The sequence below is a fragment of the Carya illinoinensis genome, chromosome 6 (genome assembly GCF_018687715.1).
Source record: "Carya illinoinensis cultivar Pawnee chromosome 6, C.illinoinensisPawnee_v1, whole genome shotgun sequence".
Taxonomy (NCBI): domain Eukaryota; kingdom Viridiplantae; phylum Streptophyta; class Magnoliopsida; order Fagales; family Juglandaceae; genus Carya; species Carya illinoinensis.
Window position 1 is genome coordinate 11,541,771 of NC_056757.1, and position 17,397 is coordinate 11,559,167.

General features: G+C 40.7%; 1 protein-coding gene across 1 annotated transcript; it reads left to right on the top strand.

Moving 5' to 3' along the window:
* The first annotated feature begins 12,077 nt into the window (after positions 1-12,077).
* On the top strand, positions 12,078-17,180 carry LOC122312522 (RNA-dependent RNA polymerase 1-like). Its single transcript, XM_043127159.1, has 5 exons — positions 12,078-12,636; positions 13,072-13,358; positions 13,446-15,295; positions 15,799-15,949; positions 16,035-17,180. The coding sequence occupies exons 2-5, from the start codon at positions 13,131-13,133 to the stop codon at positions 16,851-16,853; spliced, it is 3,048 nt and encodes a 1,015-aa protein (XP_042983093.1). The 5' UTR covers positions 12,078-12,636; positions 13,072-13,130; the 3' UTR covers positions 16,854-17,180.
* Positions 17,181-17,397: the final 217 nt, after the last annotated feature.

The following is a 17,397-nucleotide window of genomic DNA, read 5'->3' on the forward strand; positions in this document are numbered from 1 at the left end:
AAGGCAGCCAGACCACAATCCTAGGTTGATACACAACAATTTAAATGTGCAAGAAGAGGAGAAGGACAACAAGGAATGACAACAGACTAGGACAGGCAATTGCTACTGCAAGTATCACCAAACAGGATCGCACTGGACTAAAGATTGCACAACTATAAAGAAGAGAGTGACTAAGCTAGAGGGAACGTGAGAGTTGGAGTGAATGGTTGCAGAACGCTCGAAACCCAAGAGGCACCAAGAGTCTAGATGTGGTACCTGAGGAAGCAATAATGATCGATTATGCCAATACCAAGTTGATGTCCACCAGGAAAACAGGGACAGGGTGCCCCCAAAAGGCAACAGGAACAGGGTACCCATAGGAGAAATTTGGAAAATAGCAAGGGACACTGCTAGAGGCGGCATGCCCACATCTAGCCGAAAGGCACATTCAGGAAGGGCAAGGTATAAGGAAATATATGTGACAGATAATGCCTCTAAGCATAAAAAACTTAATGCTCAGGTGGTAATATCATTTAGGGAGGAAGATCGTGAAGGAGTATTGTATCTGCACGATGATGCCTTGGTGGTCACCCTCGTAATAGCTAACTATACGACCAGGTGGATACTAACTAACAACAGAAGCTTGACAAATATACTATTTTGGGAGGCTTTCACCAGGATTGGTTTTAACACCAAAAAGCTAAGGCCCACCCTGATGCCACTAAAGGGCTTTTTTGGAGATACAATATAGCCCATCAATGCTATTACCCTCCGGTAATTGTCAGGACTGGTACACGGATAGCCATCACCATGACCGATTTCTTGGTGGTAAAAGTTTCATCCTCCTACAATGCTATATTGGGGAGACAAACGCTCAATTATCTCAAGGTGGTAACATCCACATACCACCATAAGATAAAGTTCCCAACTGATGGCGCAGTTGGAAAGTCATGGGGTGAACATGCTCTAGCACGAGAATGTTATGTACAAGAGTTGGAGAGCAATCAAAGCGAAGTTTGTGTCATTGCAAAAATAAGTGAAGCATCGATACCACCCTTACTGCCACCTTTGGCGGTGACTTTAGGAAAAAACGTGGAAGTCAGGGATGAGTAGAGTCTACAATAGGTTGGGGCTAATGAACCACTGGAGCTTGTGACACTATACTCGGACCGGCCCAGCACTACCACACATACTGGGGCCCAATTCCCTCCAGAGGCTAGAGAAGCTCTAAAGTAGTTATTAATAGAGCACACGGATGTGTTCGCTTAGGGTTATGAGTAGATTCCCGGTATATACAACAGTATCATTGAGCATCGCTTATGCGTAAATCCCAAGCACATGACAGTGCATCAGAAAAGAAGGTCATTCAGAGCGGAAAAGTATGTCGCCATTAATGAAGAAGTAAAATGTCTACTTGCCGCTGGATTCATCAAGGAAGCTCATTATCCAGAATGATTATCCAATGTCGTCTTAGTGAAAAAGGAAAATGGAAAGTGAAGAATGTGCGTGGACTTCACTAACTTAAAGGCTTTCCAAAAGGACAGTTTTCCTTTACCACGTATTGATGTTATTGTGGACGCAACAGCAAGACACTAGATGCTGAGCTTCATGGATGCCTATTCAAGCTACAACCAGATCCGAATGCACCCAGCGGATGAGGAGAAGACATCGTTCATTACAAATTGTGGGTTGTATTGCTAACAGGTTATGCCGTTCGGATTGAAGAATGCGGGAGCAACCTACCAAAGGTTGGTTAATTGCATGTTTAAGGAACAGATTGAGAATTCCATAGAAGTATATGTAGACGACCTTTTAGTGAAAAGTAAGGAACCCGCCAAGCACCTTGATGACCTGCTAGTGGCGTTCAGGATCCTATGCCATTACAGGATGAGGTTGAACCCTGCAAAATGTGCTTTCGAGGTTGAGTTAGGAAAATTCTTGTGATTTATTATGTCTGAGAGAGAGGAATTGAAGCCTCTCTCAAAAAAATAGAGGCCATACTCAATATGAAGTCGCCAAGAAGTCTGAACAACACTCAATGACTGGCGAGAAGGATAGCCGCGCTGAGTAGATTCATAGGCAGGTCAACGGAAGAATGTGATGAGGCCCTTAAAAATTTAAAACAACACCTAGCCAGCCTGCCACTTCTAAAGCAACCAGAGAAAGGCGACATACTTTACGCATATCTAGCATTCTCCACACATGCGGTGTCAGCCATCCAAGTGAAGGAGGAAGGAGTCGTTCAACTTCTTGTGTATTATATAAGTCGGGCTTTAAGAGGAGCAGAAGTAAGGTATCCCTGAGTTGATATGTTAGCTTTTGCCTTAGTGACGACGACTAGAAAACTCTGCCCATATTTTTAGGCCTACATAGTAAGGATGCTCATAGAGAGCCCGTTAGCAAAGGCCTTAAGGAAACCTGACAACTTAAGAAGGTTGGTGGGGTGGTCGATTGAGCTAAGTGAGTTCAATATAGAATACATGCCAAGGAAGATGGTAAAGGGGCAAACATTGGCAGATTTTGTGGTAGAATTCTCAGGTTTCTCCTAAGGAGATGCAGTAGCGCCAACAGGAAAGCCATGGGTACTCTTCATAGATAGTTCATCCTGTTGGGCTGGAGGGGGACTTGGGAGTGCATCTGCTAAGCCCCGATGGTATGGAACGACACTACATGGCAATGTTAACATTCAAAGTTATAAAAAATGAGGTAGAATATGAAGCATTGGTGGCAGGGCTCTCTATAGCCGCCACAATAGGAGCAACCGAGGTGGAGGAAAAATTGGATTCACAGGTAGGAGTCAATCAGGTGCTGGGCCTATACACCATGAAGGGGGAGAAGTTGAAGAAATACTTAGCATGAGTCTAGGAGGCACGTGATCTTTTATCGTATTTCAATATATCTTAGATACCACGAGAGGAGGATATAGTGGCAGACAAGTTAACAAGCATAGCATTAGGAATGGAGGAAGCACCCCTCCCATGGCAAGTTGAAAGGGGAATCGTTGAGGTCCCAGCTATTGGGAAAGAAGTGGGCTTCCTAGGCTCAAGTATTCCAGAATGGGCAAGCAATGTGGTCGAGCATTTAGATGTGGGAAAATTGCTTGAAGGAAAGGAAGAGGCGAGGAGAATAAGGAGAAGGGCGGCTAGCTTCACGCTTATCGATGGGGTCCTTTACAAAAGGGGTTTCTTGACCCCATTACTACGATGTATCTCACTTCAAGAAGAGCAGTATGTCCTAGTAGAAATACACGAAGGAATATGCAGAAACCATTCTGGCGGAAAGGCCCTAGCTGAGAAGCAGTAAGGGTAGGGTATTGGCCCAACACATTGAGGGATGCTCGAGAGTTCATGAAAAGATGCGTCAAATGCCAGACATACGCGCTGATACCTCCTGCCCCCCAGAGGAGTTGACATCCTTAACTACGCCATAGCCTTTTGTCTAGTGGGGCATGAATCTGGTTAGACCTTTGCCTCCAGGGAGAGGCGGTGTGAAGTTCATGGTTGTCACAGTGGACTACTTCATGAAGTGGGCGAAAGTAGAGCCATTGGCAACCATGAAAAGTAAGGTTGTGACAAGATTTTTGTGGAAGAACATCATTTGCATATATGGGATCTTGCAAAGCATAGTTATAGACAATGGGCACTAGTTTGACTCGGACCATTATAGGGAATGGTGCATGGAACTGAAGATCAAAGTAAAATACTCTTTGCCAGGTCACCCACAAGCAAATGGACAAGCAAAAGAGATGAATAAGGCATTACTCTCAATCCTAAAAAAAAAAGGTCACAAAAAAGAAGGGAGAATGGGCGAATGAGCTGCTGGGGGTACTTTGGACATATAGAACATCGGTAAAGACACCAATGGGGGAATCCCCATTCGCACTGGTGTACGGGTGCTAAGCAATTCCCCCAGTCGAAGTATGGCTCCCAAGTTTCTGAACACGCTATTTTGCAGCGCCCCAAAATGACAAAAAGATGGAGGAGTACCTCAACTTATTGGAAGAGGAAAGGGAAATATCGGAGGCCAAAGTGTTGCACAAAAAGTTAAAGCTGAGCAATATTTCAACAAGAGAGTAAAGCCTAGGACTTTTAAGACAAGGGATCTAGTCTTGAAGAAAAGCAGGGTGACCACTAAGGACAATGGAAAATTGGGGCACTGATGGGAATGACCCTATGTGGTGGTAGCAAACAACAGGCCAGGGTCTTACTGCTTGAAGGATAGCCAGTGCAAGGAGCTACCACACTCGTGGAATGCAGAGCACTTAAAGAAGTTCTATCCATAGCAATTACATTTGTTTTGTTTATTTCATTTTGTTATTGTTTATGTTTACACTCGTATTCTTATTCACATATGTAGTTACTTAATTCCTATCGCCTTCCACTGTGTTGTTATCTCTTTGTATAAGGAAATACCCTAGGATGAACATTTTCTCAAATCTGACACACCATATATAAAAGGGTGTGGAGGTCACGATACCATGCCACTCTTAAACACCTATGACAAGTCTTAGTAGCTTGCAGTTCCATGAAAAAAGGGAGGAGAAGTCATGAGACCACGCCACCTTTAAACACCTATGACAAGCCTTAGTAGCTTACGGTGCCATGAAAAAAGGGCGTAGAGGTTACAAGACAATGCCACCTTTAAACACCTATGATAAGCCTTAGCGACTTACGGTGCCATGAAAAAAGAGCGCGGAGGTCACCAGACCACGCCACCCTTAAACACTTATGACAAGTCTTAGTAGCTTATAGAACCATAAAAAAAGGGCATAGAGGTCATGAGACCATGCTACCTTTAATCACCTATGGCAAGCCTTAGCAACTTGTAGTGCCATAAAAAAGGGTGTGAAGGTCATGAGACCATGCCACCAACACCTATGAAAAACCTTAGCAGCTTGCGGTGCCATAAAAAAAAGGCTTGGAGGTCACAAGACCATGTAGCTTGCAATGCCATAAAAAAGAGCATGGAGGTCATGAGACCATGCCACCCTACGACAAGTCTTAACAGCTTGCAGTGCCATGCAAAAAGGGCACAAAGGTCACGAGACCATGCCACCCTTAAGACGCTTATAACAAGCTACATCTCCTCTCATACCAAAAATATTGGTAGCACAAATAAGAAGGCAAGTGTTCAAAAGGACTACCTAAAAATTGTCCTCATAGAGTCAAAAGTAAACCCAAAAGTTTATGAGATGGGTTACAAAAGGTGCAAAAGAAAAGGCAAAATACACAAGGAATTAGGAGGCATTATTCCCAGAAAGCGGTGGTAGTGGAGGGACTCCCCCAAAAGCGTCAGGCATCTCATCTTGCCCGAATGTGTCAACGCGGCGACGAGTAGTTGCCTCAGGATAAAACAAACCTCAATCTAGAGTCACAAGGTCAGTAGAAGGATCAGTCAGGAGATGGGACCTGAGCCTCAGGATTCCAATGCCATAACCGTAGGTAAATGCATGATCCCTGGTGGTAGGGGCAGAGGTTAGCTGGGCACGCAGGCTTATAATTTCCACCCGGGCAGCAACTAGCTCATTCTTCTTCTCGGACAATTGTTGGTCCTTTGCAAGGAAGGAAAAATTTAGCTTCCTGAGTTCCTCATCAAGTCCTTACAGTTTTCCTTGTATTGTTGATGACGCCACCTGAGTTATGCCAAGGCCCTCTGCGCTTCATAAAAGTCAAGAGAGGTAAGGCGAGTCTTCTCCACAGCGGCCGCCAACTCTTGTGCCAGCCCTTGACTACGTTCTTGTGAAAAGGGCCAATTCCTCTTAAGTTGAGTCTAACTTCCTAGAGCGGGCATGTAGATCAGCATTGAGGAGGGCCAATTCAGACTCAAAGCCCTTCTGGGCATTGTAGAGCTGGGATTTAGCATAGTCACTCTCTTATTTGAAAAGCCTCAAGGCGAAGTCATCCTTGACCTTCGCCTCTTGGGCATGGCGTACATTGTCATGAAGCCCAAGGACTTCATTTTCAAGAATCTCCAAGTCGCTGTGCAGGGAGTGGGCGTGGCCCTTTGACTGCTCCAGTAGTATTTCCAACTCCCTCTTCTTCTCGGCAAGCACCTCCATCTCCGCCTTATCCACCCTCCATTTCTCGAAGGCGACCTTGGTAATATAACACAACCTTCACCTTTCTTGGACTTCCTCCTCTAGGCGGGCTCGTTCTGCCATAATTCATGCCACCAAGCCATTGATTCCCTACAAAAACCATAGAACACTCGGGTCAAAATTGCGAATAAGCAAACAAGGAAAAAGAACAAGTCCCATGGCGACAGTACCTCAAAAAGAACAAGTCTCCCCACCATTGGAGGAAGCACCACCATTGGTCTCCCCACCATTGATATATGCCAAGTCAGCATCTATTAAGTGGGCGTCTTCTCCCATCAAACCACCCAAGACCTCGATAAGAAGAGACTTAGTATCTTAACCAAAAGATGGGACAAAGAGGGAAGAAATGGAGAGGTACTCACCACTAACATTTAATGAAGGGTAGTGCCCCCAGAAACTTTAGGTGGCAGCGTCTCTAAGAAGGGGTCGCTGGCCTCCACTTCTTCATGACCATGAACACCCCTTGGCAGAGAAATCTTGTTATGTCTTGGTGTTGAATCTGCCACTCCTTCTAGGGAGCACCCAAGGCCTATAGATGGGTAGGTGGCCCTAGTATATGCCAAGTCAGCATCAATTAAGTGGGCTTCTTCTCCCATTAAACAACCCAAGCCCTCGATAAGAAGAGACTCAGTATCTCAACCAAAAGATGGGGTGAAGAGGGAAGGAATGGAGAGGCACTCACCGCTAAAATTTAACGAAAAGGTAGTGCCCCTACAAACAGTAGGTGGCAGGGTCTGTAAGAAGGGTTGCTGGCCTCCACTTCTTCACACACTTCTTGGTGGTGGTGCCAGGGGGGCATGCCCCTAATCACGCCGCCTAGGTTTCCATCCCCGCCGTCCAGGTCTTTTGTGTGTGTAGGAGTAGTATCCGCCCTTCTAATTGAGGAGGCACTCACCAGTTCACCATGCACACTCCCAGTTGGGAGATGTACAAGACTTTCCGTCATAGGTGAGCGAACTCCTTCCCCCACGATAGGGTCCAGGTTAAGGGTGGCGGCAACCTCTTCATCTAACTCACCTTCTCCCACCAGATCCTCGAACACGGGGAACTTAAACGTGGAACTGGATGCCAATGTGTGAACCCGTTGGGGAGTCTCGAACTGGAAGGTGGCAGCTAGATCAAAGAGGGCTAAACTAGTCAAACCCTCAGCATCTCCCAAGGCAAGAGAGTGCGACCGCACAAGAGAGACGCCAGGGACAGAGAGTGGAGTAATAACTGGTGGGTTGGATGTCTGGGTATGGTCGCCCTCTGAGGGTGTCAGAATCCTTTTTTGTTTTGGGGTAGGGGAAAGGGGCGTCTTTGGAGCGAGCCCTTGTTTGTTGACTTCTTTCTTCTTTTTCCTTCTCTATCTTCTCCTTCTTGCTTTTCTTTTCCTTCCTTTCTTTCTCTTCTTTTTTCTCGGTTTGCCCTTTCTTTTCTTTCTTCTCTTGCACGGCTTGTCTGTCCTTCTTGTCATTTTTTGGAGATTTCTTTGGTAGAGAGGGGGGAACTGTAGCCAGAACCAAGAATGAGCGCCATTGAATGTGAGAATGATTAGGGGACAACAGGAAGCGATCGATGTGAGTTGGGGTCAACAAGAAGTCAGTCCAAAGATTGTCAGGGTGAGCCTCAGCCTAGGAACGAACAGTTTTAATTCGGGCTAGTTCTTGGTTAGACAGGGGCTCCATGCTTGCCCATAAGCCTTTTTCATATGGAATTGTACCTCAATTAGCCCTAACTGGGAAATCTTGTTGGGGGCTTTTAGAGGCGGGAAACTCCCAGCCCTGGCCAGTGATGAAGAACTTATCCAATTTTTCGCATTGGAATATCGAGTTTCAAATCGGGCCAATGTTTGTAACATCCCACTCCTTCTTTCTCTTATGGTTAGGAGCCTTGTTCTGCATGCCGGATCGCAATGGTGTGTTTCAAAGATATTAAGTGATTTTTAAAGCAAGCCTAGTGTTTTAAAGCTTTCAAATATTTTTAAATGTCTAGGAGATATTTATATGGGATATTTTCAGTATTATTGAATCAAGCCTAATTTTAAATAAAAAAATTATTATATTTTTGGAGCTCAAAGCTCCAAAAATATTATAATTATAGAAAATCATTTTATTTAAATGATTTTAGTTATTTAAAAATATTATGAGATTTAAATTTTATCGAAAACTCTAATTTATTTAAATGGTTTTATTCTCTTAAAATTAATTAGCAAAACTTCATTTAATTAATGATGAATATTATATTTTATAAACTAAAGCTTAGTTAAATAATATTCTATCTTAATTCCTCTAAGTGTTTTTAAGTTAAATCAGTGTTTTAATTCCTCACCATTAAATCGTTTTGAAGATCCCAAGGTGTAGAGTCTAGATTTTTTTTTTTTTTTTTAAAGAGTCAGTAGTCACATGTCCAATAGTGGCCCTATCCCAAGTTTAGTAAAAAATCCTCATTTATGACGGAGGAAAACCGTAGTTACAGAACCAGCCTCTGGGAGTTAACAAATAAAGAAACTAAAGGACCTCCCAAACACAAACCAAACAAACAAAGAAAATAAAACCAGAAAAAGATGCCAATCTAAACAAGCCTATAAGAGAAAAACAAAAGGAACTAAACAGGCCAATGAAAAGGAAAGAAATTAAATCTAAATAGGCCTAAAAAAAACCAACACAAACCCATTCAAAAACAATAAACAAACCAATTAAAAACGAAAAGAAGGAAGACCCACATAATCAATCCGGACGATACCTTTTAAAAGCTAAGGGCCTCTTTGAATGCTATCATAAATTTCTATCCTTCCCATTTCTCCTTCGCGTGCTAAAAAATCTACCGCATAGTTTGCTTCCCGAAATTGGTGTTCTACCATGTAGTTCGTTCCACTCAACTCCTTACATAATTCTTCACAAAAATCCCAGAGATACCACAACGTACACCTCCCCTTACGTATCCAATCGATGACAATTTTAGAGTCACTTTCAATAATAATATTATCCATATAAAGCTTTTTACATAGCCAAATACCTTCCACAATGGCCTTTAATTCCACACTATTATTAGTGCCACGTCCGTAATAAGTAGAGAAAGCCCATTTCACTATGCCATTACTATCTCTTATTATGCCACCACCTCCTGTATTGTCAGGATTCCCCCGAAAACTACCATCGCAATTGAGCTTAAACCAACCCGCGGGGGGCCTAGACCATTTTACTATTTTTAATCCATACACGTACAGCTCGCCAAACCTGTCCAGCATTTTTAGACTTCCCCTCCATTCTCACATTACATATTCTCTTCCAAAGGCACCAAGTGATTAAACAAGGAATTAAACCAGTAAGCGTATCCTTGATGAAAGACTTCTTGGCATAATTAAACTAGTGCAAAACTCTGGTTTTCCATGACCAATGTTGTGTCGATGGAATCCCCATTTTTGTGCTAGCATAAAACCAAACCTGAGCCACAATCTCACCCCTAGAAAAAATATGATCGATGCTTTTCAATTGATGCCGTGAGCAATAGTCACAGGCAGAAGCTAATGAGACCCCTTTGTTCTAAATTCGTTCATCCATAGCCAATGAATTAAACTAAATGCTCCACATACAAATAGATATCCGTTTAGGCAAACTATTATGCCAAAACCATCCATATCCCGGAAAATTAAGACCCTTTGGTCCGAATAACCTCCTAAGCTACAGAAGTAGAGAATTTTCCATCAAGGGATGGCTTCCAAAAAACTAAATCCAGTCCTCTTTCTCCAGTTGGAACATTTTTTATAATTTCTGTCACCATGTCAACATCAACTAAATCCCTTAAAAGATCCATATTCCAGGAGTTATTCATCCAACAGTCACTAATACGTGAGTTCATATTTGCAATATCTTGAACTCTAGCGGAAAGCAAACCCGATGATAGCCATCTATCAAACCAAAAAGAAGCATTTCCACCCCTGACCAACACCTTCACATTATCCATTACTTCCGATAAGATGGAAAGAATAGATTTCCAAAAACGGGAGTCTGTGGGTCGCCTATTTTGTGCTAAAACATGTGCTTAATGGAAATACTTGGCCCAGAAAAAATCAGTCCACAAATTGTTGATAGATATAAGACGGAAAGCAAACTTCATCTAGAGCGACTTTTGCACCTCTTTACAATCCCGAATACCCAAACCCACATTCCTTTGTAGGCTTGCACACTTTTTTCCACGATAGCCAATGTAACTTCCTTTTGTTGTCTGTCTCCCCCCATAAAAAATTTGCAAGAAGAGAATTAATATGAGAAAAAATAGTAATCGGAACATTCATCACTGACATTAGATGAATAGGCATGCTAGAGTGCTTGCCCCTAGAGAGCACTGAATGTAGCGTGGTTCCATGGTTGTGGCGTGCCCGTTTACATGTTCCATTTAATGTGGCAAGTCCTTGGTCAAGCTAACCCACTTCTAGATGTGCTTAGCTGCTGGGGCTCTAGGACATGGATTGTTCTTGTCCTTGCTTGTAGAGACCTATCAACCAGTAGGGGTGTCAGGCAAGCCTGATCAACACGTGTTACTTAGCTGCCTCTACTGCTCAACCTTTTATGCCAACCCGGTCTGTCCCATCCATCACCCTCGGGCCCTAGGTCTTCCTGGGCTCCATGGGCAGAGCCTGTTTGGCCTAGCTGGCCTCGGGGATAACCCCTTCACAACGTGGGAAATCTTTCAACTCTTTAAAATTATAGAGGATGGAGGTGCAGGACGAGACTTGGCCTAGGGGGAGAGGCAGACTTAGATAGTTTATGGCACGCTCAGTTTTATAATTTTGAATTTAATAAGCTATTTCGTTAAGCAAATAACACTTGCTTGATTTTAATAAGTGTTTTCTTTTAGATTTTTTTAAGTATTTTAGTAAAAAATAATTTTGTTTATTTAATTGAATATTTTTTATTTGACGATTCCATGAGAAGAAGTAACTTTTTTAAAGTCAAAATTTTAATATTTTAATATAAAATTATGATTGATTTGTAACTGAAATATAATTGAAATATAAATTCAAATTCTCCGGTATAAATGGGACATTAAGGCAGGTTTAGATGATACATCTCAGTTTAAAATTTTCATCTTATTATTATTATTATTTTAAATTTTTACACAAAATATAATAAACAATTTAATTTTTTCAAATTTTAAAACAATAATAATATTTAAAAATAATATTTTAAACTTTCATTTCAACTCAAAATTCTCATCTTACTTACCAAACATATGAGAAATTTATTTGAAAACTCGGCAAAAATTTGGGAGGTTGTTTTCTGATTGAAAATATAAAAGAAATTGAAATAGAAAAGAGAGGGGGGACAAAATATTTAGTCTATATTTTAATTATTTTTAAGTATGGTTATATATAAAGCATGAATCCATATTTATAGAAAAAAAAAAAAAAAAGAAAGAAAGAAGAAGAAGAAGAAGCAATTTTGGTGGACTAACCCCATTTCTGGTGCCGGGGTGGTGGCAGCCCACCACAGTTCGGTACCACCAACAGTTGCAAAACCAGATACTTTTATATGGGGGCTAACATTTTTAATGTGTAATATTAATGTAAAATAAAAATAAATGTGAAGTTTAGGTAAAATTATAATTATATATAAAATTTACATCTAATCGTCTTTAAAGAGAACTTTCAATTTGAATAAAAAAAATTTATAACTTGCCATACATATATATACACATGGAAATAAAATTATAAAAAATGCAACTTAACATCTCCTTTAGATTTGTTATAATAGTATTTCATGCAATAATATTTATTCATTATAATTTTGTAAAGACATTTTTAAAATTTTGTTCTCAATAGAAATCAACGAGGCATTTTTTATATACTCATCTTTCATTTTAATATGTAAGTTAGTTTATTCAAATTTTACTTAAATTCTGGATTTTTTTTAATTTTTTTTTAAATGACTGGACTCTGGCCATCCACGTAAGGTTTCCTTTTAGTATTTTCCCAACGGTTTGAGTCAACCCTTTGGCAGCAAGAAGGAATCTCCCCGCATATCCTCGTTGCCCAAGTTTTCACCTTTTCCCTATAGATTTCTTCTCGGTTTCATCATTTTTCTTTTTTGGTCCAACCCTTTGGGAGCAAGAAGGAATCATGGGTAACAAAGTAACACAGACAATACCCACAAAATAGATCATTTCCATAAGCCCCACCAACGCGTTAACTGCCAAAGAAGGCTTAGAAAGTCCGAGTGCCCAATCGTTTTCCCAGATTTGGGACCCAAGCAAGAATATGTGTAAAGGGTATGGAACGTGACATTAAACGACGTTTGTCATTCTTCAACTTGGTAAACAAGTGTTATAAAGCAATTACATTCGTGAATGTTCCTTCCCTTATAATGCAATCACATGCTGCCACTTGTCACTTACAGTGAACTGGGCTCCTCAGACCCTGCCTACGTCATCTCGAGTACCCTTCGGCTGGGCGTAGTTTGTTAACAGCCATCTTTTGGCGCCAGAGACTGCTCCCACTTTGCTCTCATCCATATTAGTTTGCTCACGAGCTTTGGGTTTTTTCCACACCAGCAATTCTACACTCAGTGCTTTCCTCTCAGGTCAGACTCTCTCTCTCTCTCTCTCTCTCTCTACATTTCACCCACTTCCATTCCTCTCAGCAACACTTGTTCTTCCCCTCTCGTAGATAATGTATCATTGAAGCCTTTTGTCAGCCTGATGGTTTTGAGTATATATATATTGCTGTGAAATCTGAATGTTGGTGGTTTCAGATTGGCTTGAATGTCCTTTTGGTTTTGGATTATGGTGTTTTTGAGAATTAGTTTCTTTCAAATGCAGTAACATGTATCTTATTGTCAATTGCATGTGCTCTAGTTTTCTTCGTTGACTCTGTTTGAATGAGTTATTTTCAGAAAACAAAGTGCAGAATTTGTGAGAATGGTTTTTAGGAGTTCCTTGAATTTTTTTATTTGAAGCATTCAAGTTCTAAAGTCTGTTATTTATTTTCCCAACTATTGTCCATGCTGAAACTGCAGTTAAAGCTTGGGACTCAAAATTTGATATTTTACCAGAGCCAAGGACCTTTCTATACAGCATGGATAATGTAGTGCTGCGCTTTGGAAATCTGGTTTCGAGGGATAATTTTTCTGTGCTCTGGAAGCAGGAAGGTGTATTCGGGAAATTTGATTTCAAGATGAGAAGATTGTATTTCTTTTTTTCCCATCTTTCCGTAGAGTACAAGTTTGAAATCTCTTATGAGAACATTTGGAAGATTGAGCTATATCCTCCACGTGGTCAAGCAACAAAGTTTCTTCTCATCCAGGTTAGCTGATGAAAAATTTAATCATTTTTGTGTTGAAATTGCTACTTTTACTTTTTTCACTAAATGAGTTCTTGTTTATATTGCTAGTTACTTGGGTCTCCAAGGATTTTTGAGAAAGATGCATCTGATGGTCAACGTTTTGAGTGGATGCGAGGAGTTGATTTCACTCCATCCGGCTTCATTGGCCAATCTTATGCTCTATGTTTGGAGCTTCCAAATAAGCTCCGGCTTCCGGAATTACACCTTGATTTTGCCCATTATAAAGAAAATGAAAACCAACTTGAATTGATGGAAGGTTCTCCTTACTCATGCAGTTCAGGTCTTGTGCCCATTGTGAATCCACCCACGGGCTTTGAGCTGCCATATAATATCTTATTTAAGATCAATTCCTTAATTCAGCATGGGTGTGTTCCTGGGCCAGCAATTGATGATGATTTTTATCGGTTGGTTGATCCTAAGAGAATCAAAGTTGAGCACATAGAATTTGCCCTGGACAAACTTTTTTATCTAAAAGATTGCTGCTATGAACCTGTGAAATGGCTCAAGGAGCAGTACAAAGGATATGCCACATCCACTCAACTTCCTAGAACTGCTGCTATTTATTTGGAGGATGGGCTCATATATGTACACAGGGTTCAAATTACTCCATCGAAAGTCTACTTCTGTGGTCCAGAGGTGAACCTCTCCAACAGGGTCTTGCGAAATTATCCTGACGATATTGATAATTTTCTGCGTGTTTCTTTTGTTGATGAGGATTTGGATAAACTTCGATCAATAGCTTTATCGTTACGAGCATCTTCTACAAATGAGGACAAGCGAACAAGAGTTTATGAGAGGATAATATCCACTTTAAGAAATGGCATAGTTATTGGTGATAAGAATTTTGAATTTCTTGCCCCTTCATCCAGTCATGCACGGGATAATTCTGTTTGGATGTTTGCTTCAAGGCCTGGCTTGACTGCAGCAGATATCAGAGAGTGGATGGGTGATTTTCAAGATATCAAGAATGTAGCAAAATATGTTTCCAGGCTCGGCCAATCTTTTTGCTCTTCTAGAGCAACTGCCATTGCTGCTAGAGATGAAATTGAAGTTATTCCTGATATAGAAGTTAATAGGGGGAAAGCCACATATTGTTTCTCAGATGGCATTGGGACGGTATCTGAAGAATTGGCTTGCAAAGTGGCAACAAAGTTAGGCTGCAGCTCTGTTCCATCAGCATTTCAGATTCGATATGGTGGGTACAAAGGTGTTGTGGCTGTGGATCCGACATCATCGGCGAAGTTGTCATTGAGAAAGAGCATGTGTAAATACAAATCAGATAACACAAAACTCGATGTTGTGGCTTGGAGTAAGTTTCAGCCTTGTTTTCTGAATCGCCAGATAATCACTCTTTTGTCTAACCTTGGAGTGAAAGATCAAGCTTTTCAAAAAAGGCAAAGGGAGGCTCTAGATCTACTGAATGCCATATTAAAAGATCCGTTGAGAGCACAAGTGGCACTGGAGATGATGTTCTCAGAAGACATCACAAAAGTTTTGAAGGAAATGCTTTTATGTGATTATAAGCCAGATGTAGAACCATTTCTTTCAATGATGCTTCAAGCATTCCATGCTTCTAAGTTGATGGACTTGAGGTTTGGAACAAGGATATTTGTTCCAAATGGAAGATATATGATGGGATGCCTAGATGAAACTAGGACATTGGAATACGGTCAAGTATTTCTGCAAGTTTCTCGCTTTAGTAGACAACTTTGTAAGCAGACATCCCATATGTTTACTACCAGCACTTCAAACCCAAATAACTACATCCTTGAAGGTGAGGTGATTGTTGCTCGAGACCCTTCTCTACACCCAGGAGATGTGAGAGTCCTGAAAGCTGTTAATGTGCCAGCTCTACACCACATGGTGGATTGTGTTGTTTTTCCACAAAAGGGAAAGAGGTAAGTCTTTAAAATGCAATAGTTGGTAATTCTAACGCATGGAATCCTATTAATATGTGCACTCACTTGCACCAGAGTTTACACATAATCCTATAGCATCATTAAATTCATCCCATCCTACTAATATTCATGACTGCCCTTTTGTCTTGTTATAATGTTTATAAGATCTAATGTAATCAATAGGGAAAACAACGAGACCCATTATCCTTAAGTACAATCTCAACATATAATGTAAACTACCATAAAGTTAAATTTGTTATATAAAATATGCAATTTTTGAACATTGTAGATTCAGACTAAACTCTCTGTTTACTTTGCATTGTCATTTCTTCCTCTGCTTGTGACTTGAAAAGGTTCCAAATTTGTTGGCATACTCACGCCATTGCTTTTTTGTTGTTGTTGTTTGGTCACTTGCCTTGGCCATACAATTACTCAAAAGTCATATTCAACATTATTTCTGTATACACTCTTTACTAACATGATTTGAAAATAATTGTGTTCAGACCTCATCCAAATGAATCATCGGGAAGTAATTTGGATGGAGATATGTACTTTGTCGCTTGGGACCGTGATCTTATTCCTCCTCTTGAAGTTCAGCCAATGGAATATGTTGCAGCACTTACCACCCAAGTTGATCATGATGTTACAATAAAGGTATCTAACCTCACATTTCCATGTCCTTCTCCACAAACTTTCTTCTATACCTAACATATAAAAGCCTCTAATTGTTGTCATGCAGGAAGTAGAGGAGTATTTCCCTAACTATATGGTCAAAGACAACTCAGGAATCATCAGAATGGTCCATACCGTTTTTGCAGACAGGGAGCCCCATAGGGTAATGAGCCATGAATGTATGGAGCTTGCCAAGCTACACTCAATCGCCGTTGACTTCCCGGAAACGGGTATTGCAGCCGAAATACCTCCTCATCTATACATCAAAGTGTATCCCGATTTCATGGAAAAGCCTAATAAACGTACCTACAGATCGAGATCTGTTATCGGAGAGCTTTTCCGAGAAGTGAAAGCCATTGCAGCGCGCACTAGTCCTGTGAAAGCCTTCACATTGGAATCAGCAAAACTGCATTATGACCCTGACATGGAAGTAGACGGCTTTGAGGACTTCCTCAGTGATGCTTTTAGAAACAAAAGTGAGTATGATTACAAGTTGGGGAATTTGATGGATTATTACGGGATCAAAACTGAAGCTGAAATTCTCAGTGGCAATCTTTTGAAAATGTCAAAACATTTTGTTGGGAAGAGGGATCTGGATGCAATTAAATATGCTGTAAAGTCGTTAAGAATGGAAGCCAGGACCTGGTTCAACGAGGGAACTGATGCAGACAATACTGATAATGCAAAAGCAAAAGCAAAAGCATCGGCGTGGTATCATGTCACATATCATTATACTTACTGGGGTCGCTACAACGAAGAAATGAATAGGGCTCATTTCCTTAGTTTTGCATGGTGCGTTTATGACCAACTTATGCAAATCAAGAGGGATAAATTGAGTGTAAAGGCTTTACATCTGTCATCACCGGAGCATCAATTCAGTCATTGATTTCATTTCTCTCAACAACTTGTATGAATGTGACAGCTGTTTGATATGACTATTTTACCTTTGCTTTGTTCTGTTATTGGTATTTACTTGTAAATGCTCCAGGCAGATGTTTGGGGCTAGAGAATATGTTTTAGTTTCTGTTGTATTTAAATAGATTTCCAGTTTTGCATCTTTTTATGATTCTGTAATATATGACAATTGGTTTGGAATGTCGATATGCTGTCGACAAGCATTGTGAGGATATACTGATTGTTTTTTCGGGCGGTCTGTTATATCACCCCCATTCTGCAACCATAAATAAATATTTCAATCATTTGTTTTTATCTATATTTACGAACTTATTTTCAATGTTTTTAATGTGTTCAATGTTTTAACTATTTTCGATACCTGACTCTAAGACCCTGCGTGGGAACCCTTTATCTCAGTGTGAGAGTGCATGTCTTTGTGTGAGGAGTCATTACTGTGAATCTATATTTATGAGATGGGATAGAGGATTCCATGAACCATTTCGCGAAATGTTGTCTCGTACATCACAAAGGAAGGA

Coding starts and splice junctions, on each gene's coding strand:
- LOC122312522 (XM_043127159.1), top strand. CDS start 13,131: ATGGATAATGTAGTGCTGCGCTTTGGAAATCTGGTTTCGAGGGATAAT. Junction 15,296..15,798: donor TTTCCACAAAAGGGAAAGAG/GTAAGTCTTTAA, acceptor AATTGTGTTCAG/ACCTCATCCAAATGAATCAT. Junction 15,950..16,034: donor ATCATGATGTTACAATAAAG/GTATCTAACCTC, acceptor GTTGTCATGCAG/GAAGTAGAGGAGTATTTCCC.